This window comes from Odontomachus brunneus, unplaced genomic scaffold (assembly GCF_010583005.1).
Source record: "Odontomachus brunneus isolate Ranch 3 - 2012 unplaced genomic scaffold, Obru_v1 Obru_scaffold_090, whole genome shotgun sequence".
NCBI lineage: Eukaryota > Metazoa > Arthropoda > Insecta > Hymenoptera > Formicidae > Odontomachus > Odontomachus brunneus.
This window is the reverse complement of record NW_022639540.1, coordinates 724,992-750,763: the sequence shown is the minus strand read 5'-3', so window position 1 is coordinate 750,763 and position 25,772 is coordinate 724,992. Positions and strand designations below refer to the sequence as shown.

Below are 25,772 nucleotides of genomic sequence, written 5' to 3'. Positions count from 1 at the left end.
TGCAAATCTCCCAAGAGTTAATTTTCATGTCTAATAATGCTTCTTCGACCGCGATTTTGTTGCCAACGTCTTTCTTGCTTTTGTTTAGCTTTTGTTATTATTATCGCATCTAGAGTTTATCTATTGATAAACAGCATTATTGGACGCATAACTGTTGTCTTTACCTTTGCAGCTTTATATCAGCTCTTTTAAGAGCTACAAATCTCATCAAAACTTCCATAAAAAAAGACAAAAAAAAAATTAGGAAGAGATGAGATTAACGTCGTTTTCTTACCCATTTACTCATATACTCCTTATTAAATAATCTTAACATTTGTTTATCTATATAAATTCCGTTTGCATATAGTCACACTTCGCCAATTGCTAATTTCACGAATACTTGCCAATTAATATATTAACGTAATATAATGCCACACTTCGCTTATTGTCATTATTGTTATCGTATCATTTCTGTAACGATGATAAAAATCGGATGAAATAGTCGGATATATTAAGTAATTAAAAAATAATCAAAATAATTGAAAATAAATAAAAAATTCGGATATTAAGTAATTCTTGAATGAGTGCTTCTTCATACTTCTTCGACGTGCAGAAAACGGCAGTAAATAACTATCCTGCAGCATCGAGGTAAGTCAATAGTTTGTATATCTCGAGATTTTGCATTGACTCTTCAAGTTTGACGGAATTTGCAGGGTCAATGTAGAATCAAAATTTCGACTCGGGTAAACTCGCTCTCAGCAAGTTCTTCTTTAAGCTTTCAAATAGAATAAACGACAGTAGGTTACAATTTGTAGTATCGAAGGAGCACAATAGTCTGTACAAATGTTACGTCTCGAAATTTTTCACTGACCTATAAATTCGACTATATTTGAGGGCTTAATGTAGAATCTAAAGGATGATCAATAAAATGGGCCGATTTTGACCTAATTTAATTACTTTTCTTATAACTTAGTTTTGTAATTTTTTTTACTGAAAAAATCAAGAAAACACTTTAAAATAAAATACTTAAGAAGTGTTAAATTTAATATTCTGAAATTGGCAGGATATAAAAACTAAAAAACAGATAGTCAATTTCTTATTCAAAGAATCTTAGGAGAGAAAGAGAGAGTCTCGTCAGATGTGCATACATTTGCATACATTGTGCAGTTTTAAGGATGTTAAAATGGCTAGTGGTGAACTTCCACATCATTCTAGAGGTTCTACTAAACTTATAAAGAAATTTAGCATTTCTCAAATGTTTTATTTTTAAGAATTTCCTTGGTTTTCAGTGAAAAAGTTATGAGACTAAATTATGATACAAATAATTGGGAATCGTCATTAATCAAATTACTATTAAAAGTGACTTATTTCGATTTCTTTAAGGCAAATTATGATCATTTTCCCACAGGTCGGATAAAAATGCTACCATTGCCAGCGACTCAAAATACGTAAAATTAGATTTATAATTTATTATTACACTTTTTAGACAAAAATCGGCCCATTTTATTCATGGTCCTTTCAGTTCTCTTTAGAAAGAAATGCGAAACGACGAATTACGTCGTGAATAGTTGAAAATGAGTTCGACTTTCGTGAAGAAGTGGCGCACTTTATAAATTTCTTTTGCTCTTCTTTCACTCCGTTGAATTGATCGAGATGCGACAGGATTTCAAGAAAAAACGATCGTTAAGTTGCGTTACCGATCACGTTAAACGAGACGAAAGTATTTCGCAGAAAATTCGTGGATTTGATTCGTAAACTTTGATAACTTTTGGATCTTAATTAGATTTTTAAAAATATACAGGATGAGTTTTAACATCTGAATTCGATTGACAAAAATAGCTTTTTATGAGATGAAAATAGAAAAGTGACAGAGAGAAATATTATATTATTTATTGAAATTTGTGTTTATATTTTGTTCAAAGATATACTGATATATATTTGCAACTGCACTGTTTTTTTAATTGGAATCGTACATTTTTTACACATAAATCGATTCTTCTCGCTCGCTTGCATTCCATTTACGCTGAGGTTCCTCAGTTTTCATTTTAGATTAGATTCATTCCAAACTAACTTTTTATCACAATAATATTTTTGCTAACTTGTTCCTATCTTGATATCCTATCCTAGATTTAAATTTTTCGGTTCAATCACATGATATATACGTGACATTATATTTGCAATCGCGATTCCACTGAAAAATTCGCGTTTCAACTCGAATACGAGTAACATCCACACGTATATAAGGTAAGTCCAATACAACTATTAATACAGTTCTTTTGTTTCAAGTTGTTACTCCTAGAAATAAGAACATCGATAAAAATTTGTCGAACCGCGCCCTCGATCTCGCTCGATACTCTATGCAGGTGGACGCAATGGCGCTCCTTGAATTTCGCGATGCGTGAGTGGCGGTGCATCCGCCTTCCAATGACGTAACGTTGTTTACGTGTACGGGAGTACGGAATGCGAGTTCACCCCCACCTCTGACACGATCAACTGATCGCCCTGCCACGCGGTCATTGACGCCCGAGGTTGCGCGTGCAGTATGCGCAGTGGCAGCGCGTGGCATCTAATCGACGTTCTATGTGCGACACAGAGAGAGCGCTATTGTGTTCGCTACTAACGAGTTTGAGTTCGGTAACCTCAAAGATCCGTAACTGACGAACGAGTCGACGTAGACATATGAAACAAGGACCAATCTTCTTAATGTATCTGTCTGCTTTAATTATCACTGTTTCCGATTCGGGTAATAGTGCAGCCGAATGCGTCGCGATAGATGTAACTCCAGAAATTTCATGCAAAATACACTTGTCCTCCCTCGTGACCGAACCGCCTAAATCCTCCATCTCCAATCTTCCTCATGTCGTCATGGGAACAATATTATTATATTCTTTTTAAGTATTTCAAATATGCCAAATATTACACGTAACTGACATTAACATTTTGTTGTGGTAAACATACTTAGACATGGGATATCTTTATTGTTTTTTCCGTATACACATTACTATCACAAAAAGAAAGTTAGGGTGATGCGATTAATAATACTGCTCACTAAATATTTCTGATCATGTGCGTCATATTTTTCTTTTGCCGTGCGTTAATTATTAAGGCGCTTATGGAGCGCCTCGTTCGCAGCCGAGTGTGACCATTGATCTTTTCCTATTGTCGTCGTGAATCTCGGCACAATACACCAAGTATTCCGGCGCGAGCGTTACGAGCGGGAAGAAAAAGTTTCCCCCTAAGTCGCGAAGTTAGATGTCTAAAGTAGACGTCGGCGGCCTCACGCGCGCGAAAGCGAGATTTTCTGGTTAGTCGGGGAGCGGCGTTCTCGTTCGAACTTTCGGCAGTCGATCGTTAAACTCTTCTTCGTTAAGCATGTGCCCTGAGAGAAGCGTTTTAAAGGGGAAGAATCCGTGTGCATGACGCACGCATAACGCGCACGGTTCAATCGCGGCGGGAATTTTGCCGGCCGCGTTGGTAATCGCGAGGTATCCTCCGCGATTATATCGTAACCCCGTCATTAACGAGCAAGAAACGTACATTTTCTCGTCGATATGTGCTGCGCGTGTGCGGCATAGTAGCGTCGTCGTCGTCGTCGTCGGTGGCGGCGCTCGGCAAATCGGCCGAGCAATTAGTGTAATCCGATCAATAACGAACGAGCCTGGATATGTATCAGAGTTCATTCACGCACAATGCGTTTAATCCGCGTACGACCTGATTATCGTCGCTTCCGCCGACTGATTTCAACGTTGTGAATAGCGTTCGGCACAATACGCGAGACACGGAATTGATTTATCTGCATACACGCGTATGCAGAATTCCACACTGAGGGAGCCGCGGGGGTACGGCAAGAGAGGGCGGCACGGAATGAGAGGGGGAGGGGAGTAAAAAAAAGAAAGCACACTAATCGATCGTACGGGGGCGCAGGGTGATCGAGTTTGTCTGAATACGTTCCCTAATGACGAGTCCAAAGGCCGCATTTGCGAGCGTGCGGCCGAGCGTGTACTTACCACCATGATATCTCGCGTTTGCAATTAATTTACATTGTATCCATTCCCGGGAATACGATACGCGACTACAGACGTTCTCCTTGATAGCTGTAATCAGGATGCGTGACTCGTATCCTCGCGGGGTTTTCTGCGCGGCGCGTGACATATGCGCTTTACAATCCGTGCGCTCAGAGAAAAAGACATAGTTACGGTTATATAGGTGACAACTGTATGAGTTTTGTACATTATTATAAATTAATATATATAATTTAATAGACTATTTTGTAGTTATTGCAATAAAAGTTGAATGGTTATAAGAATTATATACAGTGTGTCCCATAAGTTCGGCAACGGCAAGAAAACTCGGCGGGGGAGCATTTTAGAGAAAAATGTTTCGAATAAAAGTTGTAAGGCTTAAAAAGTCGCATTTAATGACAGTAGTTATTTGACCTAAGATGACGTCGCCAAGGTCAGGACAAGGTTAACTTTGCTTTTTTAAATAGAAATACATATATTTAAATAGAAATACATTTTTATTACGGGATTTTATTCTACGTAAAAAAGCAAACAACTTTTGTTTGAAAACATTTTTTATACGACTTCTATTTTCTAAGATATTTACGTAAATATCTACAAGATTATTGGTTTCAATAATTTTTTACTTGAATTCTATTAACTTTACCGAAAAATATTAAGAGATAAAAATTGCTTATTTTGTTTTCAAAAAACTCTGAGAATTTTTTTAGAATTTTGTGTTAACTTTTTAGTACTTCAAGAAAATGCAAGAAAATGCAGTAAAGTTGATAGAATTCAAGTAAAAAATTATTGAAACCAATAATTTTGTAGATATTTACGTAAATATCTTAGAAAATAGAGGTCGTATAAAAAATTTTTTCAAACAAAAGTTGTTTGCTTTTTCACGTACAATAAAATGCCGTAATAAAAAATATGTATTTCTATCTAAAAAAGCAAAGTTGACCTTGTCCTGACCTTAGCGACGTCATCTTAGGTCAAATAACTACTGTCATTAAATGTGACTTTTTAGGCCTTACAACTTTTATTCGAAACATTTTTCTCTAAAATGCTCCCCACCGAGTTTTCTTGCCGTTGCCGAACTTATGGGACACACTGTATATTGAGAGAAAAATATCTAAAAATAATCGAATTATCTAAAAAACAAGAAATATTCGATGAGTGTTAATATAAGGTGACCAGATTTCCCTGAATTCGGGACACTTCATAAATGTGTGAAACGGGAGGCGGGGGAAGGGGGATAAAAAGATCCGAAAATTATTTGACAATATATTGAAAATGATGACAAATCGGTATCCCGAATAGCTCGAAAAAATTCGGGACAAAGGGTGGAAAATTGGGATGTCTGGTCACTTTAGTTGTATGTGTTGAGAAGGGAGAAGATTACTCCGCAATAATGTATTTACGATATATCCTGACGACCGCACGTCGTTGTTTCGGCAATTCTAATACACCGTAAAAACTGATGTGTTAAATTTAACATATTTCATGTGTCTCAAATCATTCACTTTCATTTATGTGTAAATTTAACATAAAACAAATGTGTTAAAAAGTAATACGCATAATATGGAAAAAATTAACACGAGAATTTAACACTTGAATGCCGTCAGGAATCACAGGTTGTGTTAAATTGATATATTTAATTTGTCTCTTAGATTATGTCAATTTAACATTTTCATTTCATCAAAACCATAGATTAATACTTCTCTCAAATGTTAAAGTAACGTTTTATTTTAGTTAATTTAACATCATACATATTTCAAGTTAACACAAACAGTGATTCCTGACGGTATTCAAGTGTTAAATTTTTGTGCTAATTTTTTACATATTATTCGTGTTATTCTTTACCATATTTGTTTTGTGTTAAATTTATACATAAATGAGAGTGGATGATTTGGGCCACATGAAATGTTAAATTTAACACATCAGTTTTTACAATGTACTTATTTCCGCAGGAGACTCGCAAGACATAAGCAAAAGACATGGAACACAGAGCGTTGTGTCCATAGCAGTTGCTTGGCATGAAAAGATCGCAGACGCGTGCACTGTCAATCACGTACAAAAGTTCATTAGCGCGCCGAAAGTGCTGAAAGTGCATGGATGTGAACGCGCCAGTAATGCGAACGAAGTCGCGTCTACAACGACGCGATCTGTACGGCGGACGCCTTAATCACTTGCTCGAGTTACTAACCTCTCTAGACCAATCGCGTTCGTTTCGCAATACGAGGTTGTCATCGTGGTTATTCAATCTAGGCGTTGGTAATGAGTCGCGCGAAATGCTCGATCTTTTCGCGCCAAGCAGCAGCCATGGGCACACGTCGATTCACATCGCTCCGCGTTTCTCGCGTCTTTTATCCGTCGAAAGTGAGTCTCGCGCGTTAATAAGTCTCGGGAGTGTCGAGAATAGCGATGTGCGATCGCCGGGGCGTATCGTGAAGACGTCATTTGTAAGTAATCTTCTCGTTTCTCCTCGCGGTATATGCGGCCGGTGCTTGTCGCGACGTGTCGCGCCGACGTCCCTTACATTTGCTAATAACATCGACTCGCTCAAATAGCAATAGAATCGGGCGATTGTTGGATTTATTGAACGAGAATTAGAAATGCGATGACAATCAGAGAAAAAGAGAGAGAGATGCGGAATATTCGGATGATTACGTCAACTTGTTAGGAAAAGAGATACGGAGGGAGAAGTATCTTATAGAGCGCGTTCTTTTCGGCCGCGGCGCCGTTCATATATTGGCGTATATTTTCAGCGCGATTCTATAATCGCGCGGCCATCTTGATCCTCGATCTTTCTGCATCGAGTAACCGCCGTGGACACATCGATCGCTCCATATTTTATGCATCTTTAACCCGTTGAAAGTAAATCTCGCGCGTTAATAAGTCTCGGAAGTGTCGAGAATAACGATGTGCGATCGCCGGGGTGTATCGTGAAGACGTCATTTGTAAGTAATCTTTTCATTTCTCCTCACGATATATGTAAAGTGACCGAGTGAGATTTCCGAGTTCTGAATTCGGGACACTTCATAATATGTGAAGCGGCGGGTGGGGGGAACGGGATAAAAAGATCCGAAAATTATTTAATAATCATTAAAAATGATGACAAAATCGATGTCCTGAATAGCACTCGAAAAAATTCGGGACAAAGGGTGAAAAATCGGGACGTCTGCTCACCTTAGTTAATAACATATTTTTATATTGGGAAAAAATTTCTGTCAATTGAAAAAATACTTTTCCTAAAATATCTTTTAGGTATTTACTTTTCAGGTAATTATTTATTTTATTTAAACAAAAGAATTTAGACTTAAGTAAATATATTATTAACTACCAAATAAATATTTTTTATCTTTCAGATATTTCTTTTCCCACAGTAGTAACTACGTAACTATTCTTCTCGTAACTATTCAGTTTTAATTGCAATAAAATTTAAACTATGTACATTAATTCTGTTTCATTAAACTCCATTCATTCTAACTGTATACAGTGATTCTGCGTACGAAACTTGTATAGCTTTCACTCATATAGTCGCCACCATCATGCTTGTTTCCCTGAATCTGTATTCTTTACTGAAATGCTATACATATAACTGATGGTTCAGTTATAAGCGTAGCATTACAATCAGTAAAATCTTGCTGAAAGGATCAGCTAATAGTAGGGACTGTTCTCATTATATAGCTTGCAAACAGACAGTTTTATCACACGCAAAGCGCATGGAAGCCGTTAATTCCACTGTCACAAATGCAGTTGAATCGGTTTGAAAAGTTTGATTTAGAACAACATATAACGAATTTGTATACCATAGATTTTTGGCAGTGATTTTTGGGATGGTTCATCTCGATCCAGTCATTAATACCTCGAAATTTTCAGTAGTTGTTTGAAAAATAGTAGACAACTTTTTATTTAAGCTGATGTGTCCTATATCGCGTACTCCGTAGTGCACTATCGGATACCCAGCATACTTTTTGACGTTATGTCACGGAGTCCGTGAAGATTTGAGGGTTTAATTCGCGTCGATTATCGCTAATCGATCGAATATGGTCAAACAGTCGCGATAATGTGACATCTATTGTTGTGTTTGACGTGATTAATTATCTCGTATCACGGCTTAGCGCTGTACAATAATGATTTAATTATGTGCGTCGAGCGCGATTGCTTGTTTTATTGCTCGACGTGCGATGTTTTGACTTAACGAAAGTTGTTTGCACGCTAACGCGTTAATATTACGAACGAGGGATGGGACAGTCCCCGCGAGAAGGGAAGCCACAGAAACTGGTTCATTCGGTATTTCTGCTTTGATATGTTGACCCCCTTTCTCTCCTCTCCTCCCTCTCTTCGTAATGGACATCGCGCGGTAAAATTATAATAGAGCTTGGAACAGTGCAGGCGGAATAGCGCGGCGTACTGATCAATAATGCATTTGAAGATTGTGTGTGACACGATTAGCGGTATCGTTGTCAAATAGGAAATCCGTGATTATTTAGCGGCACACGCGCCGCGAACGAGTACGCACTGATTTATCTATAATTAATACCTGCAATTGCGAAGCACGTCGATCTCGTCGTCTCCGTTACCAAATTCAAATCCAAAGCTCGCGCCTCCCTTTCCCGGAGAGTTTACTGCTTCGCGAATACTCGCTACGTGATTTTACGATTGTGATGAAAATTGCTGCCTCGCGTAAAAAAAAAAAAGAAACAAATTTATATTCGGCAAATACTTCTCGTCCCTCGACGACAAAGTGTATCGACTGAATTTCGAATCGACTTCGATAGTCACGGGGGAGAAGTCGAATAGGCCGGATTAAAAAAATACTCGCGGACTTTCAATTTACGCGATAAAACGAGTTTACACGGAATATATATAGGAGGGATTACACGGTTCGATCTCTTCCCTGCCTCTCTCTCTCTCTCTCTCTCTCTCTCTTTCTCGTACCACTTCGGGATCGCCACGTCGATTTCACGCGCTCGAGCGGGCAGAGGCGCAATGATACGTCGGGAGAGAAAGATAAGCGAGAAGGGAGAAAGACAGAGAAAAGAAGCGCGAGGAGACGCCGTGAAGGAGGAGGACAGGATGGGAAGAATAAGAAGTAGAAGAAGAAGCGGCCCTTTAATTAAAGCACTCGCTCCAAATGAATCCTCTATTTACCTTCCGCCGACCAAAAGATAGTTCCCGTCCCTGAGCACCAGCCGAAAGTAGTCTGTGTGCGTCTCGTTTCCCGTAAACCTGAACACATCCTCCGCACCTAGAAAAGAAAAGCAAAGGAAGGGTTGTAGGGTTGGTTTTTGTTCTATCGCTTGAAAAGTGGAATTACCTTATTCATCTAATTAGCCGTCGGCGGCGGTCGACGTTGTTCTTTTGTGACAGCCGACGACGGAGGTTCTCCCCCCCACCGTCATTCCCATACCCCGCGCAGCGGCCGGAAGTCGACCTTAATAAGCGTAATAAGTTTCCTTTCGACCGCGGCGGGAGGGAGGAGGGGAAGAGAACCCGATGAACAATGCCGATCGATCATTAGCGAATCAGCCGTAAGCCGGCGAGCAATCTGCCTTAACTTGACGGTCTAACTAAAGGAGAAAGGCGCGTCTCTATTATCCGCTAATTATCCATCGGTTGTCGTTCGCAGGGCTCGCCTCACGATGTTGTTTCGCGCGCGAGCGCTTTTCAGCCGGCGCGGCGGCGTATCAACGTCGATCCTCGGATTAGAGCGTGGAAAAGAGCCGAATGGCAGCGACGCGGTGGCGTGCGCTGGTCGTAGCTTTTTTTTCCATTCGAACTCGCCGACCTCGCGCGCAAATCTCTCCTCTCTCTGCCTCTTTCTCTCTCTTTCTCACTCTCCTCACGTCGACCGCTCCGTGACAATGAAATAATCGCGTTTAATATCCGCAAAGCAAAACATTAATGGACGCTTCGCTAGGTCCCGAGTGTAATAAGCAGGAATTTCCGGGGCAATCAATGCCGATCCTAGCAAACTCGAATCCGGCGTATGCAATTCGGGTCACATATATAAACTGCACCGCCGCCGCCGAGTGGGTCGCACTGCAGCGCGGGACTTATTAAGCGCATCATATTAATGTGCCATATTGCATATGTGTGTATGTGAAATAGAGAGAAAGAGAAAGAGAGGGAGAGAAAATTAGGATAAGTTGAGCTTAACAAGTTTCTCGATACTTGCCGGTCTTTCTCTCTCTCTCTCTCTTTCTCTCTCTCTCTCTCTTTCGCGCGCGCGCGCTCGCGCGACGATCATAAAAAATGTGCGAAAAGCGACACAGAACTTCCCCAAGCGTTGGACCTAGTTTCCCGAAATATCGATATCGTTTATTTTTCGCGAGCCTGCATACACAGGATGACGGTGGGCTGGCGGGTCGCGAATATCGAGTATGTAGCGTCCCATGAGCTCTCGGGATCGCGACAGTGTCGGGCGAGATCAATATGTGTGTGAGAGAGAGAGAGAGAGAGAGAGAGAGAGAGAGAGAGAGAGAGAGAGGAAGGGAGAGGGGGAAGAGGAGAACTGGGGGGTTGCACAATTAAAAGAGCGATTATCGGACGATCCCATATCCCGATGTCACTCAACGCGGACGATCGCAGCCGCGTGCATCCGGTGGGCGTGATCCAGGTCAGAGATAGGGGGCGTACTTAGCGCATTCAATTGCGACGTGCGGCAAGAAACGAGACCGCAGGGCGGTCAAGCGGCATGAAACGCGTGGATATACTCGCGAGAAACTGCGGAAACCGGCCGCTCTGTTTGCGCGTCATGCGCTCCCCGCGCGAGAACGACCGACAAAAACACAGTCGTAAACCGCGCTGCGTGTAACCGCGCGTTAAAATCCAGCGCGGGCGCGGATGGACGGACGGACAGGCTCTCGTGAACGCGGGCTGGCTACTCACCGTGCCGAATTTCAATAACAATATACAGTTTGAAGAGAGCTGCAGCAACGAGCGGTTATAATCTGGCTGATCGCGCCATATATTTAAATGTGATTAAACGGCCGCAATCGAACCTCACTTATTGGAACGTGAGCGATAATTATTTGGGCTTTGCGCATTCGATTGCCACTCAATGTCAACCACCGTCGCCGCCACCATCACTACCATCGTCGCCGCCACCGCCGCCGCCGCCGCCACCGCCGCCGCTGCCGCGCCATCCTGTACCTGATTTATGTAATTTGAGTCTGCGAATGCACGCGCGTCGCAAGTAACCGCCGTTGGTTACCGACGATACCGCGCGACTACAAATATTTATTGACTAACATTCGGGACAGTCTACGAGTTCTCACGAGTTCAATGTTATTTTAATATTTGCCCGTCGGTACAACCCAGTTGCTACACGCATTCGTGTTTCGTGCTTATGTCGTGGTTTCGCTCAATACAGGTAAAAGTTCCAATGCCTGGATATGCATTTAACTTTGGGCGTTCGTATTATATTGATTTATAAATACAAATACTAATATTTAAACTTTTAACATAAAATATACATAAAATATACATAGGTCTGTCCATTTCAAGTATCTCAAAAATAGAAGATAGTGCTTACTAAAAGTTTTACGGTTTTGAAGAACACGCGACGTAGTGACAATGATTCTTTTGTGGAGATATGTAGGAAAACCACAAAACCATAAAACTTTTTTCTCTATTTCTCTATTTTTTTATTTTCTATTTTTCTACACTAAAAACAATTTCTCGATCACTAGGACAAAAGCACGTTTGCTCATTGGTGATCGTTAGACAAACAAATCGAACAGTTGCATATCATTTCTCATTATTTATCGTTCGTAATGTATAAACATATACATTGCTTGAGATACAAATTACATTTGTTCCCGTCTATTTAGGTCAGGTTAGTTACGTTTCCATTACGGAAGTGTTGCTTGGACCAGTAAATTGAAAGCAACAAATCATTTGTTTCCACTACGGGGCCATTTGCTGTCCCATATCAGCCAACCATTTATTGAGTACTTTATTGGTACTTTGTTAAATTAGCAACACTTTTTCTCTCAGCGTATACAGTCTAAAATAATGGAGATATTTTCGAGATGAATGGAATTATTATTCCATCCTGTATACATATTAATTAATACACACGTATATTCTACTATGTTGAAAGCTTGGATATTTGTATTTAAGTATGAAAGGAATAAAAACATATACTCAGAGTCGAGGCATTGACACTTTTATCTTACGTCCGCGGCCCCGTCATTAAAGTCATCGTCTTCATTCAAGTTCGGAGATTGATTATCATCGAAGCGTATCAATGCCAATCGATTCCGGTGACTGCGAGCGGTAGCCTTGTGTCCGGTGCATGCAATTTGGGTCAGAGATATAGCGACAACGGCGGCATTGCCAATGAGCGAGTGCAATACCGAAGCAGGCCATTATCGGAAGCATCATACGTCTTGCCGTAGAAACGAATTAACGTCATGTTGTCGGGCGTTACATTCGTCCCGTTTGACCGGGGCGGTGGCGTGGGAAGGGGGAAGAAGAAGCCAGATGGATGGGCATACAGCTGATATAGAGAGATCAGGCGAGCGGAGGGTGACGTGGGCACTGAGGGAGAGGTAGATAGACAGATAGATAGATAGATAGATAGATCGAGAGGCAAGGTGAGGGGGAGAGGAGGCATACTGGGCGGACGCGGGATGAATCGACGGCCGGCTAGATAGAGGCACCGCACCCCGTCCTCTTTCTCTGATTGCCTCCGAAATTAAACGGGCCGAGTGTGTCCCGTAACTCCCATCAACTCCCGGGTTCACTCGGTTATCGCTTTCCAAAATTAGCCGTTCGATTCCAATCGCGCGTCGCGCAAAGTTGAAGATCCCAGGGCGATTCGGCCAGGACGGATTAGGGATTTCGGGACTCGCGACAGATTCGCCGTTCCCGTCTGCTCGTCCACCACTGGGGACGAAAAAAAGCACGAGCAGATAATTGGTCCGGAGAGGAAAGATTTAATAAGGCTGTCCGACGCGCGGCGCTATTAAACGTCAGTGATTAAACTCGACTTTGGAAGCCTCGTATGGCACGTGCAGGGATCGATTGCATCGCGCGATTGATCGACTATTATCATTATTGTATTTTACGCGCAACTCGCCGTTGCTGTTGCTGTCTGACGAGACCTGTCTTTGCAATTGTCGTACAGAGACTCGTACAGAGAGTATTCGTCAACACTTGAACGCGCTGACGACACACGGAACTTTGCACTGTACATATAGTTTGCGTCGTGTACACACGGCGAATTTTTCTCCAAGATACTAACATTCATTCATCGAAGAATGTAGCCTTACCCGGCTAGAGCATACACTTACCTCAAAATTTCTTTTGCCGGTCCAAGTAGAAATCTAAATGTCACAGTTAAAATTTGTCGTTTTTTTTGTATCTGCCAGAAAATTGTCTGTGATACATTGGATTCTAGCAGTATTCTAAAGATATCTCTCTGCAGGTATATTAAGCTGTCGTTACGAATTATTAATCTGAATGAGCGGCACAGAGAGACTTTTCTGTAAAATTTTACAAATAGTTTTAGACACAAATTCTGTCTCTGTTATCTATATTGATCAAATGCAAAACAAATGCAATGTCGTAGTGTTTGCTAGTCATTTATCCATCTTAGCTAATTTCTCGTACAGAAAGGGAAAAATATCTGAGAAATAAAAATTATTTATTCGCTGGGCACTAATAACCAATATATTTACTTATGCGCTATTATAATATAAAATATTTTATAAATAAAAATATATATAAATTTTCTTAGAACCTTACACAGGAAAAAAATTTGGTTGAATCGATGAAATATCTGGTGAGATATGAACGAACTGGAATTACGATTATTAGAGTTCTGTTCGAGTTAACAAGATTCTGATTAACCAAAACTTGTAACTGTTCAACTTGAAACATAAATATTTTTTTATTTTTTAGATATTTTTTTCAGTGTAGTAGTTGCAAGAATATAGACAGTAAGATTTATCTTGTTCAGGAACATAGCAAATTTTTTAACAGCATTTCAGTTTCTAAAATATAAATAATGCATATGAAGTGAAAAGATAATAAATTACTGCAGAATGTCGATTTGTTTCCTGGCTTACAAAATCTTTTAATGAATTTCACTGTAAAATTCTCTCTGTGTACTTTCACACACGCTCATGATGGCCCGCGATCGCGTCGCTGGCAAAACATTCGCGACTTTTCCGCGCCTCGACGTCGACGTCCGTCCGAATACAACCACCAATCTTGATAAATCAAATTCGCTCGGCCGTCATTCATATCATTTAACCACGCTCGCGCACAGTCTCGCGTCAGTCGAATTAACTGACGGAAGATGCGCGCGTCTATCGTGATAGACGTCGACACGCAGGAGTGGCCCGATCTTAACACAGGGACGATCGTGCGTTTAATTGCCATTTCACGAGCCGTTCCGTCTTTCTTGATAAGCAATCCGCTCACCAGTCATGGACATTCGCACGCCACCGTTTAACTCGCGAAATGGCTGATCCTTCTCGCTCTCGTTCGCTTTCTCTCCTCGTTTACCCTCCCGAACGCGTGATAAATAGGGGAGATCGGGTCTAGGTGACTCCAGGGATATGTGCTTTTTTAGTATTTATCTCGAGTGATATATACGAAACGCGAAATGGAACACTTTCGAAGATACGTAGATACTTTTCCCTGAGTTTCATTAAAATCGGAATAATATTACAGCTAAAGAATAGAAAAAAATTGATTTAGTAGCAGCAAAGTAAATTTTCGAGCTTCTCAAAATTTCGTATTAATATTCTTTATTTCGTGAGTGAATAAAGTTAAGCGACGTGTGACTAGCTAGCAATTTCTTGCAAGTGTATGATATACTCTGTGTTTCAGAATAGAACAGAATAGAATAGAACAGAAGTTTCGGGTAGAAGCAATTTTCATTAATAAAATGAGCATACAGGCGGACGAAGTAAAGTTGGCTCATAATTAAGAGTCGGTAGGAGGGCTGTGGAGACTTCCGAAACTACTAATCGCGATACATATTTTATATGTGACCTTTTTTACTGAGCAACTGAATTCACAATATCGGGGCAAGATGGCCGTGTTACTGCATGTTTGTATGTATTTTGATTATTACAAACTAAAACCTACGGTTAACAGAATCGTGGCGGGTATTATACACATTATTATACAGAGGAAAGCTGCATCTATCATGTTCAGTCAGTCGTAACAATTAGTTGCCTGAGAAGTTGTAACCTCGACATTCGGAAATATGCGGCATCTAGCCCCGGTCTTTCCTATATGCATGCCTTTCTCTCTCTTTCAACTGCCTTCACCATCGATCCTTCCTCTTTATTCGGTAGCTTCTCGCGAAGCGAAAGCGCTTTCGGCGAGAACTTCAATCTGCGAAGTTTGACGGGCAAGTCGTAACTTTGGACGCGTTCAATATTTTCGAATCCACGCTCGGATTTGCGCGTTGCTCGCAGAAACTTATATACGTGATTTGTGGAGGTGATCCCCGGGGGAGGGGGGGGGAGGTGGCGGTGGTGGGTCAAATAAATCGACTTGGGTCAATTTTTTAGCATTCGTGGAACAATCCTAGGTTCTCGGAACGGTTCGGTCCCGACTATATCTGAACTGTATACGGACGGGTTCGATCCGGCTCCTGCGCTGAAATATCGGCTCCTGGTTATCGGTTCCGCGAAAATCGTTAAATTAAATTCATGAGTCGTGTTTACGACGAAACGTCCGTGACGGCTGCTCTCCTCTCGCTCTTCTCTCGGTCTCAGCTTGTGTACATAGGACGGTTCGTGTTGTTATTTGTCGATGTGAGATATCCTTCACGCGTAATTATCAGTTGCGCGGCGATCGCGTTCGCGCGGAATCAACGTTATTAGCCCGACACAATAGGCCGAAATAATGATTTCCGAAGCGCGGCCCGTCCGACACGACGGGAGGTGGACGGGGTGAGGAGGGGTGGAGGGTGAATCAAGCCGCGCCGTCGGCCTGTGTGTACGTATTTCGCGGTACAAGTTTTTGTGCTTCGTCGGCAGCAGCGTGAAAGCCGATACATGTCCGCGGCTTGTATTTTGTATCGGCTTTCACGAATATCAGGGCGCCTCTCGTCGCTCGAAACTTGACGTTAACCGCAAATGGTTGGCAGATGCGAGGTTCCACCAGCATTCGTCGGAACGACGGGACAAAAGACGCGGAGCGCGCGGCAGAGAAAAGGACGAGGAGAGAGAGAGAGAGAGAGAACGAGCGGGGACGAATTTCCTACGATAATGGGGCTCCTATTGCGTATCCTTTCAATCGGTAGGTTTTCAGTGATCCCATCGAAGAACGACGTTTCCAAAGAATCGTTCTCTCAAATGGGTATCGCGATCTCGGGAAATGTATCGAGAAACCTTTAGAGCACGCACGCGCTTGAAAAGTGCGCGCGAGAAAATTTTTGTTAAATAATATAGCATATCGTGAGCCTGAGTGAGTCTGATCTTGCACTATTAGAAGCATATAGGAAATGTTAGCTTCAGCAGAAGTGTGAAAAGCACTTTGTAGCAGAAGTTATTATGGAATTTTGTAAAGGGAAAACAAACTGACATTCTCTGCAGTAATTGACCATCTTTCCATTTTATGCGCTATTTACATTTTAAAAATTAGAATGTGTTATTAAAAAATATTTCTAGTAAAATTTACTGTGATCCTTGCAACACACTTTACTGTCACTTTTTCCCCTCTCCTTGCGCTACTAGAAAAATAGTAAAATGATAAGATTGAATAAAATAGAGAAATAGTAAAAATAAAAAGAATTCATATCCTATAATACTTATTCTATAATACTTTCCGTGCACACACACACACACACACACACACAGAACATAATTATTTTCAAGTAAAAAGGAATTAATCAAAGTAACACTCAAATCGTATAGTTTTTGCCAATAATAATACTTTATTGAATTAATTGTATTTTTTTTTATATTTATTGTATTGTTACTTTGGACTCTATTGGATGAATTATATAATATGAAATTATACAACAAAGATGCACACAACGTGATGATACGCACATAAGAAAGGCGTGTAAAATGGAAACTGAAGTGTTGCAGTTATCTCAAAATTGTTAAAGCCATTTGTGCTTCTATTCCGCGATGCTGATTGGTTAGTCAGTCCTGTCGATATTCGTATTGCACTTCGTTCTGTCAATTTGCACCTGTCATTGCGTGGAGATCGTGCTTTGACGTTTCGAACCATAAAGGGGATTGATGACTAAAGAGGTTCGCGTGATGAATTTTACTCGTTCGATGGTAATTTGCTCTCGAAAACAATATCATGATGCATCGCAAAATTATCAATATGCACAAAATAGGAGGCGTTTGTAATCTTCTGGTTTCGCGAAAACGCAGTCTCGTTAATCGAGCGAAAAAAAAAGGATGCAACTCCATACATCACAGTCAACGGATGCGACGTCAGAGGCGCTGATATGATTTGGAATCCGATTAAGGAAACGTGTCGCATTATCGACACGATGTCAATCGAGTTGCGTCCTGTCAACGCGCGACGAACACGCGTGTGAGATGTCAACGCATGCACACACACACACGCGGACAGGCACGCACGCGTACGCACACACGTGGGTGTTCACACGCGGGAGGCCTAATTTCCGACCTCTCAGCGGCGTGCCAATCGTGCGATCGTGGCGATTGGCCATCGACTCTTCTCGCCCTCGGAAGTATGGATTATCTCGCCGCGGTACGCCGCACGAGTGGACTACTCAGGGGGACAGGCGGGCCCGTCGTGTTTCAGGCCCCTTCGCGGCGCCCAAGGGTCATTAAAGTTTCGCACGTGCCTGGGGTGCCGTGGCACCGGGCCGGCCCGAGCCATTATTTTTTAACGGCCTCCCTGCAGCTCTCTCCGGTTCTTGTTCGGCGCACGCACGCATGCACGCACGCACGCACTTATACAGGGTGTCCCGGATCACCTTCACAATCTCTGGTGAGGACGTAGAGCGGATTGAGATGAACACAAAAGTCCCATACCGTTTTGCGATATTTACAATAATAGTCGAAATATTAATTAAAGAAGATTGGTGAATGATTACGCGCGATATGGTAGATGAGCTGCAGTGGCGCCATCTGCCGTCGTATATTTATACATTAAGTCAAACTGAATAAAAAAGTCCTCTACCATTTTGCAAATGACCACATAGATTTTTAGATATTAATTGTAGAAAATTTGTATATTATGATACACAATCATGTAACAATTTTCTTTAATTAATATCTAAAAATCTATGTGCTCATTTGCAAAATGGTAGAGGACGTTTTTGTTCAGTTTGACTTAATGTATAAGTATACAGCGGCAGACGGTGCCACTGCAGGTCATCTACCACATCGCGCGTGATCATTCACCAATCTTTTTTAATTAATATCTCGACTTATTGCGAATATCGCAAAACGGCATGGGATTTTTGTGTTCATTTCAATCCTCTCTACGTCCTCACGAGATTGTGAAGGTGATCCGGGACACCCTGTATACACTCACGCACGCGCGTATATATACGCATACACACGCGAGTAGAGAGCGAGAGAACACTCGAGTCTTCGACCCGCGGCTTCAACCATGAGTAATGAACGAGACTGTCGAGCCAGTTAGCGGCAGTCCAGGTTACCGAGAGATGTTTCATCGCAGCTGGAAACCGATGCAAAAAAGTCGCGGCTCAAGTTGCACTTTTAGGCACAATAACACTCGCAATTAAACCGCTTGCGGGGCGAGAAAATGTCGCGAAATTCCTAAATCGGCCGGAAAGGAAAGAAATTAGGTTTATAGACCATTTTTAGCTATCGCGAAAATGTCCAAGTGTGGCGTGGAAAATATTACGGATCTGACTAATTCGCGGGTTACAGTAAAGGTCCCGGTTTACGATACGATATCGTTATCAAAGAATTTAACTTAACTCTCCGCGTGCAATCATATTCTGTGAAACATAGAGTGGGACATACAGTGCAATCTAAATCTGTTAAACTCGGGAAATTGTCAACTGTAACTTTGTTGAAAACAAATACGTCTGGATATATTTCTTTTTTCCAAAGATACAGAAAAGCCTCAGCTATTAGATAGTAACGCGATAAAATCAATATCTACAAACAGATTTGCGCTATTTTGAAATTTTCCCGAATCCGTTTCCAAAGTTAGTAGGTGATAAAATATTTGTTTGAAGAAAGTCTCACAGATCCAATACGCGGAGGATTAAAGAGAAGTTCTGGTTTAAATAGCCGAAAAACAAGTTTTTACGAATTTTTTCGACAAAAAATACAGGCAGACCGTATCATTTATTGTTGATACAATTATAGACAAAAATTTTTATTTAGAAACAATTTAAAGATTTCGTCGTTTAAGTTTTTTGTGCTGAGTATACTGTCGCTGATGAGCAACATGACAGCTTGTGTAATAATCTTAAGCAAATGGGACGACAAATTTAAAACTGCAATAAATTTGGTGGAAGTTGGATTTAAATTTTTTGGAAAATTTTCAAGATTAATATTCTTCACGGGAGATTAAATAAACAAAAAAAAGAGAGAGAAAGGAAAAATGACATGTAATTTCAAAGTGTTGACATTTTGTTAAATTCCGATCTTTTGCATATAACAAATATATATTCGGCAAATTCGTAAAAAAAAATCTATTTTTTGACTATCATAATCAAAATCTACCCTTGAATCGAGGAATTTAAAAGCAAACGAACATGATCGCCGATTACCGATGTTCGGATTATAAGACTGCACTGTCTGGAACGACTGAAACGAAGCGAATTTGTCGGAGCACAAGGCAGACCGGCAGCATTCGTACTGCGTTTAATAGAACGATAGACGAAAAACTCGCGACTTTGAAGCAAAGTAGACTCGACTAGGTAAACTCGACTCCACGGAGGCTCTAATCCGGCAAGTAACCCGGATATCGCGTATATGGAAGTTCGTGCGTTGTCCCGTTTTTAATAAACGCAGACGCAGGACTTGGCTCCGCGCCGTTAAACTCGAAATCTAGATTTCCGGGGCGCGTCTCGATTTGCATCGGGGAACGCGCGCGTTGGGACGTGGAACGAGCTCCGGAGCGCGCGAGGAATAATCCAGCTTGGCGGGGAACTCCCGCAGTTCTCGGACCGTCGCGGCGGACGTCCCTTTACGCGCGGTCTACGTCGCGTTAACCGAGCCTGTCGGGTGCACTTCAATTTCGTTGGGAAAACACGTGGCTTCTTGGCCAAGATATCCCACGAGGGTGAGTACGCGCGTAAGGGGAAGAAAGAGAGAGATTGAGGGAGAGAAAGAGAAAGAGAGATAGCAGCTGAGAGAAATAAGCCGGTGAAAAATTCAAATCCGTCGAAAGTGATTCTCCGAGGTAATAGCGCCGAAGTGCGCCGGCACGAGGGACATTAGCGCCGATATACAAAGCGCTCAGAGCTAGGAGCAGCTAGCGGATCAAGCTCGTGACTCGTAATTGTAATCCACTTTAGATACGATTTCATATTCAACAGGGAGTTTACAAACTACACGGGCTTGTCGCCGTCCCGACGTTGGCGAACGTCTCCGGGTGCCCGAGGGCAACAATTAAAATTGGACCGAATAGGATGTATATTATTCTGTTTAAGCTAACTCGAGGTCGTAGTGTTTTGCTTCACGAAGAACTCGCGAAATCAGACAACGCGATTTGTGCGCGGAAAACGTGGCGAATACGAGGAGACGACACGCATAGAAAATTTCTCGGGATTTAATTGAGATCCAGCCCGAATCTCTACGATAATTATGAGTTCTGGATAGAAGTGTAATGTTCCAACATGCAAATCTAAATGGGGAAACCCATTTTTCTCCATATTTTTTTAGTCTTCATTTTACATTAAAATTGAATAAAACATGTTGAAAATGTTCTAAAAAATATTTTATTTTTTGATATTTTATTCTATCGAATATAACACTGCGAGAAAAAGTTTCGCTAATTTAACAAAATACTAATATCTGCAACGAATGGTTTGTTGATATGGGATAGTAAACGATCCCGTAATGCGAGCAAGTGATTTATTACATTCAATTTTCTGCTCTAAGCAATGCTTATAGTAGTAGAGACTTGATAACTAACTTGACCTAAATAAGTGAGAACAAATATGGTTTGTATTTAAATAGTTGGTGTAAAACTTTGGATTCCCTGTTTGATACCATAAAAGTAAACCAATATGATCGACTGAAAAAAGCGCGAGTTTTCACAGTATTCTTGTTTCCACTCACTGAGAGAAATCCCTTGTTCATCAGAACAAAAGCACATTTGCTGTTTCATGATCGTTGGAAAAATAGGTCGAAAAACAGTTATCGTCGCAAACTATTTCTCACCATTTGCAACTGAAAACGTACATTGCCTGAGATACAAATCACATTTGTTCTCGTCTATTCAGATCAGATTACGTCGTCATTCAGCAAATTAAAAATAAACAAATCATTTGTTCCCAATACGGGGTTATTTACTGTTCCGTACCAACGCACTATGTGTTACAGATGCTGGTATTTTGTTATAAATTAGCGAAACTTTTTCTCTCGATGTTCTACAGATACGGTAGATACAGATTTTCATTATTATCGTGGAATACATAAACGATGTTGGGAACAATTCTTTTAGTTACAATTATGAAGCAAATATATTTGTGTTGAATAAATTATTAAATTTATATCATACAATAATGTAAATTTTTTGTTGTTTTGATGCAGCAGTTAATTTACTAAAAATTACACTCCGATTCGTACATTGCATTTTACGACACATGAGCAAATTTTGTTAATTTGCTCGTGTATTACTTTTAGTGTAATAAATATGAGTGCAATCTGAAGAGTCATAATGAACTTAACGTTGCTGAATTTCGTGATTTCATATAGTTAAAATTGTTATAAAGTAATCAGTTTATCGGAGTAAAAAGAAACCCCATGACAACAGAAAATTTATGTCTAAGACAAGAATGGGATTCTAAATTGAGGTATCGTAAATGTGACCGTAGAATAGGATAGCCTATTTTGAGACAAATTTAAGCATTCTAATCGACATATAAACTGCATCTGAGAAAATCTTGGGAAATTTTAATGCGAGAAGGTCATAGTATAGTCGATGATGAAGCTGGTGGCGCCGAAGATCGATAGTATTGGATTCAGGCGTCTCGGGATAATTATTCGTGGTGTGAGAGGGGCTAACGAAGGGAAAAGTATCTCTCCGGCCGAATTCTGAGAGCCGCCGCGTAACAAACGATCCGACGAAAGAGAGACGCAGAGGGAGATAGAGAGGCGGGAGATAATATTTCCTTGTCCGAGAGAGGGATCCGCGAATAATGACGGATTCGCGACACGTCCGGGAGTATCGCGTCTTCTCGTTAGCGATGTAAACTCTCGCTGGAGAGAGGACGAAGAAAAGAATACGAGGTGAACGAACGACGGGGACGCAGTTACCGTCTAACAAGAGTTAAGCGTGGGGCCGCAAGGATCTAGGAGGAGACCTCTCGTCTTCTCAGGCGCGAGGAAAGACCAAGGGTGGAGAATGCGTCTGAGAGAAGTCTTCTTTCGAGGATACCTCACGAGATGAGGTATTTAGTTCGTGAACGCAACGCGAAATTATACGCTGCAATTGCAACGAGTGCTCGTGAATTATATTATTCATCGTAGAAGGGCGAAATTGCGAAGTCGTCATTCGATAAGGTTCGGTAATATTCGAGCGAAAGAACGAAGAGGTGAGCCGTTGATAGACTTTTCGCAGAAGCTTCAAATTTTCAGCCACCTCACTGGAAGTAGAATTCCGCGAACGACGGAATGCCTTCGAGGACATCGACGTAACGACATCGTGGCCGAATCGGATCGTTAGATTCTTCCGATAACGTCTCTCGTCCGCTCATACGGAGGGAATTACACGCTCGATAACGCGGCGTATTGGGTCCGGAACGACGACGACTGAGTTGCAGGTGCAACGAGCGAACGAGTCGAGGAGAGAATGCGAGAAGCCCAGAACGCGATCCGTCCTGGCGCGCACTAAGGCAAACCTCTAGAGCAATCCGAATCGCTCCTAAATTAAACACGGGACTGTAATCACGTCGATCTTTTCAATAAGAGATTGCTCTCCGCGGAATTGTATCGCTGGCTCAAGCGCGCGCGCGCACACTTTCTGCTTCCTCGGATGCGATCGAATGGCGAAATGTTCAAGTATCCTTCCGGAATTTCCTGGAATATCCAGTTTGAGATCGTCTCCGATACTAAATGTCGGATTCTCGATATCGGCCCGATACTCGCATCCAATACTGACCCGATACTGGACTACAGTCAGATGAAAGTTTGGACCTACAGGCTGAGCAGTCAATTCGTGTATTCGCAATTATACATCAGCTAACGAATTTTTCACGTAATGCATGTTGGTCACACAATATCGACACGGATTTTCAAATCCCATATAGAAATTTTTCAGGATTTTCCCAGATACAACATTCATTCCGATTAGAATGCCCAAATTCGTTCCAGAATATTTTCAGTCAGCTAGGACGATATATTTTTATGATATCAAACAGGAGATTCCATTTTTATACTAATTATTGTATTCACTAGAATATAAAATATAAAAAATTAGAAAAAATATTCTTAAAATATTGAGTGAAATTCAGTATTTTTAAAATACTGAATAATGAAATTATCTGAGAAGTCAACACATGTTTCATTCAGTTCTAATATAAAATAAAGACCGACAAAAATATTTCGGGAACACTTTGGGGTCACCACTTAGGTGTGTTTCAAAAATTATTCTTCTAAGTAAAACTCATAATTGTTTTAGGGACCGAAATGGATCCCAATTAGATTCTAAGAAAAGAGAATATTAAAAATAAGCCAAATATTTTTGGAATCTTAGCTAATTATTTGAAACTGTTTCTGGAATATCAAGGCAATAAATGCACAATTAATTTAATTTTAAAAATATCAAGGCTTGCAAACACTTGACTATTTTAACAATCAATAATAAATCCCGATTTTCATAAATTTGCCCAGAGAGACTTGGTGCACAAATAATTATTTTCTATTTCTAGAAGGTCCCAGAAAGGGAGTTACTTCAATAATTAATTAAAGTTCCCTCTGTAGGCTAAAAATAGTTTACTTTTAGCACCTTCTGTTTCGCGTGGATAACAATGGATTTTTCGCGTAGTATTTGATGTTGGCCACACAATATCGGTCTAGATTTCCAAGCCATTTGAGCAAAACAGAAAATCTCCACGTGAAATTCATCGAGCCAGATACGCGCGAAACTTCGCACTTTGTGCGATAAAAGCCACCGACAATCTCTATTTGCGCATCTAAGCACATTCCAGCGTCTCTTTACAACGGTACATCGTGCATATCATGTGTCGTGATCGCGCAGGTAAGCTCCATGGCGTGACAAAAGCGCACGCGACGAGCGCGAACGCGTGTCCCGCGGATTGGCGTTTATTTCTCTAGTTCGCACGTCTATTTTTCCGTCAAGATACGGGCACGCGAAGAGCTTGGAATTTTCACAGTCGGAGAGCGCACAACCCGCAAAGAGCAACGATGCGCGCGTAAGCACATTGCTGCAAGCAATGCGCTGCCGACTTAACATCTCTTCCTTTTCTAATCAGCGGCCTCAGTCCCCGCAAAAAAATGATCCTGCAGTGAAAATTATCATGGCGAAAATTATGTAGATACAAGAAATTAGCTGAGACAGATAAATAACCAGCAAATACTGCGATATGGCGTATGTTTTGTATTTAATCAATATAAATGACAGAGACAAAATTATCTAGGCTATTTAAGAAATTTAGTAAGAAAGTCTCTCTATGGCGCCCATCTAGTCGCACTTTTTATAAAAATTGACTGCAGTAGAGAGAAAAGATCAACGACGAGATACCACTGTATAACCTTCATATTCTCCCTGAATATACTCGCAGATATTGCTAGAACGCTGCTGCTGTAAATTCTACATGCTACAGATAATTTTCTAGCAGTTACAAAAAACAGTGAAAATAAATATTTTGCTAGTATAAAAATGTCACAGAGTCCTAAATATCACAATTATAATTGATTATTGTTTTTTGTAACTGCTAGAAAATTGTGGTACGTAGAATTCTTTTAGTGTGTCTGACAGTTTCGTCGCTCGTCAATATCTTCGCGTAGAAAAATCGCAATAATGTGCCACGAATTGCATTCTGCAAAGCTGAGACTGGCGCCACTTCTATAATGACAGGATATAATATACCTATGACACTTTTATATAATCGTTTAATTGATTCGACGACGTTAAACGATTAATTATATTAAAAAAGCCGATGGCTTTTTCTTCCGGAGTTTTAATAAAATCGGGCCGAGATTTTAATTACAATCCACGTTTACATCATTTTCAGGTTAATCTACAATTAAAAGCGCAATGTGAAAAAAAGCGAACGATCCGCAACGTAGAGAACGGCGCAGAGAAAGTCTTGCGCTTGTTAGCATGTTAAACCGAATGCTAATTTAACATTTATACGCCGTGCCAGTTTACGTTTCCGTTTATGTGATCGTGTGTGATCAGGTTAAATGCAAAGTTATATCAGAGCGTCCGGCGAAAAACAATTTCGTCGAAAAACAATTTCGCGACGAGTTATTTAAGTTCGATCAATCAAAATAATAAACGTCCCACGCGAGATCGTATCGTTCTCCGAGCTGGGGCTCCCCGGGGATGCCGGGCTCGCTTTAATTTTCCGCGGTAGTGCAGCGCGAACGGAATTATAGAACATTAGGGGCCGTCTAGTACGAAGATTTTTTACGAGCACGC

General features: G+C 41.1%; 1 protein-coding gene across 4 annotated transcripts in view; it reads right to left on the bottom strand.

Annotated features, from left to right (window-relative positions):
- LOC116848112 (semaphorin-1A) overlaps window positions 1-25,772 on the bottom strand; it is a 348,311-nt gene that overhangs the window by 17,709 nt on the left and 304,830 nt on the right. For 3 of the 4 annotated variants that reach the window (XM_032823874.1, XM_032823876.1, XM_032823878.1), the window contains exon 2: window positions 9,141-9,237. The exons of the other annotated variant lie outside the window; for it this stretch is intronic. In XM_032823874.1, the coding sequence (XP_032679765.1) occupies window positions 9,141-9,237 (97 nt within the window). The remainder of the gene's footprint in view (window positions 1-9,140; window positions 9,238-25,772) is intronic. 4 annotated transcript variants of the gene reach the window in all.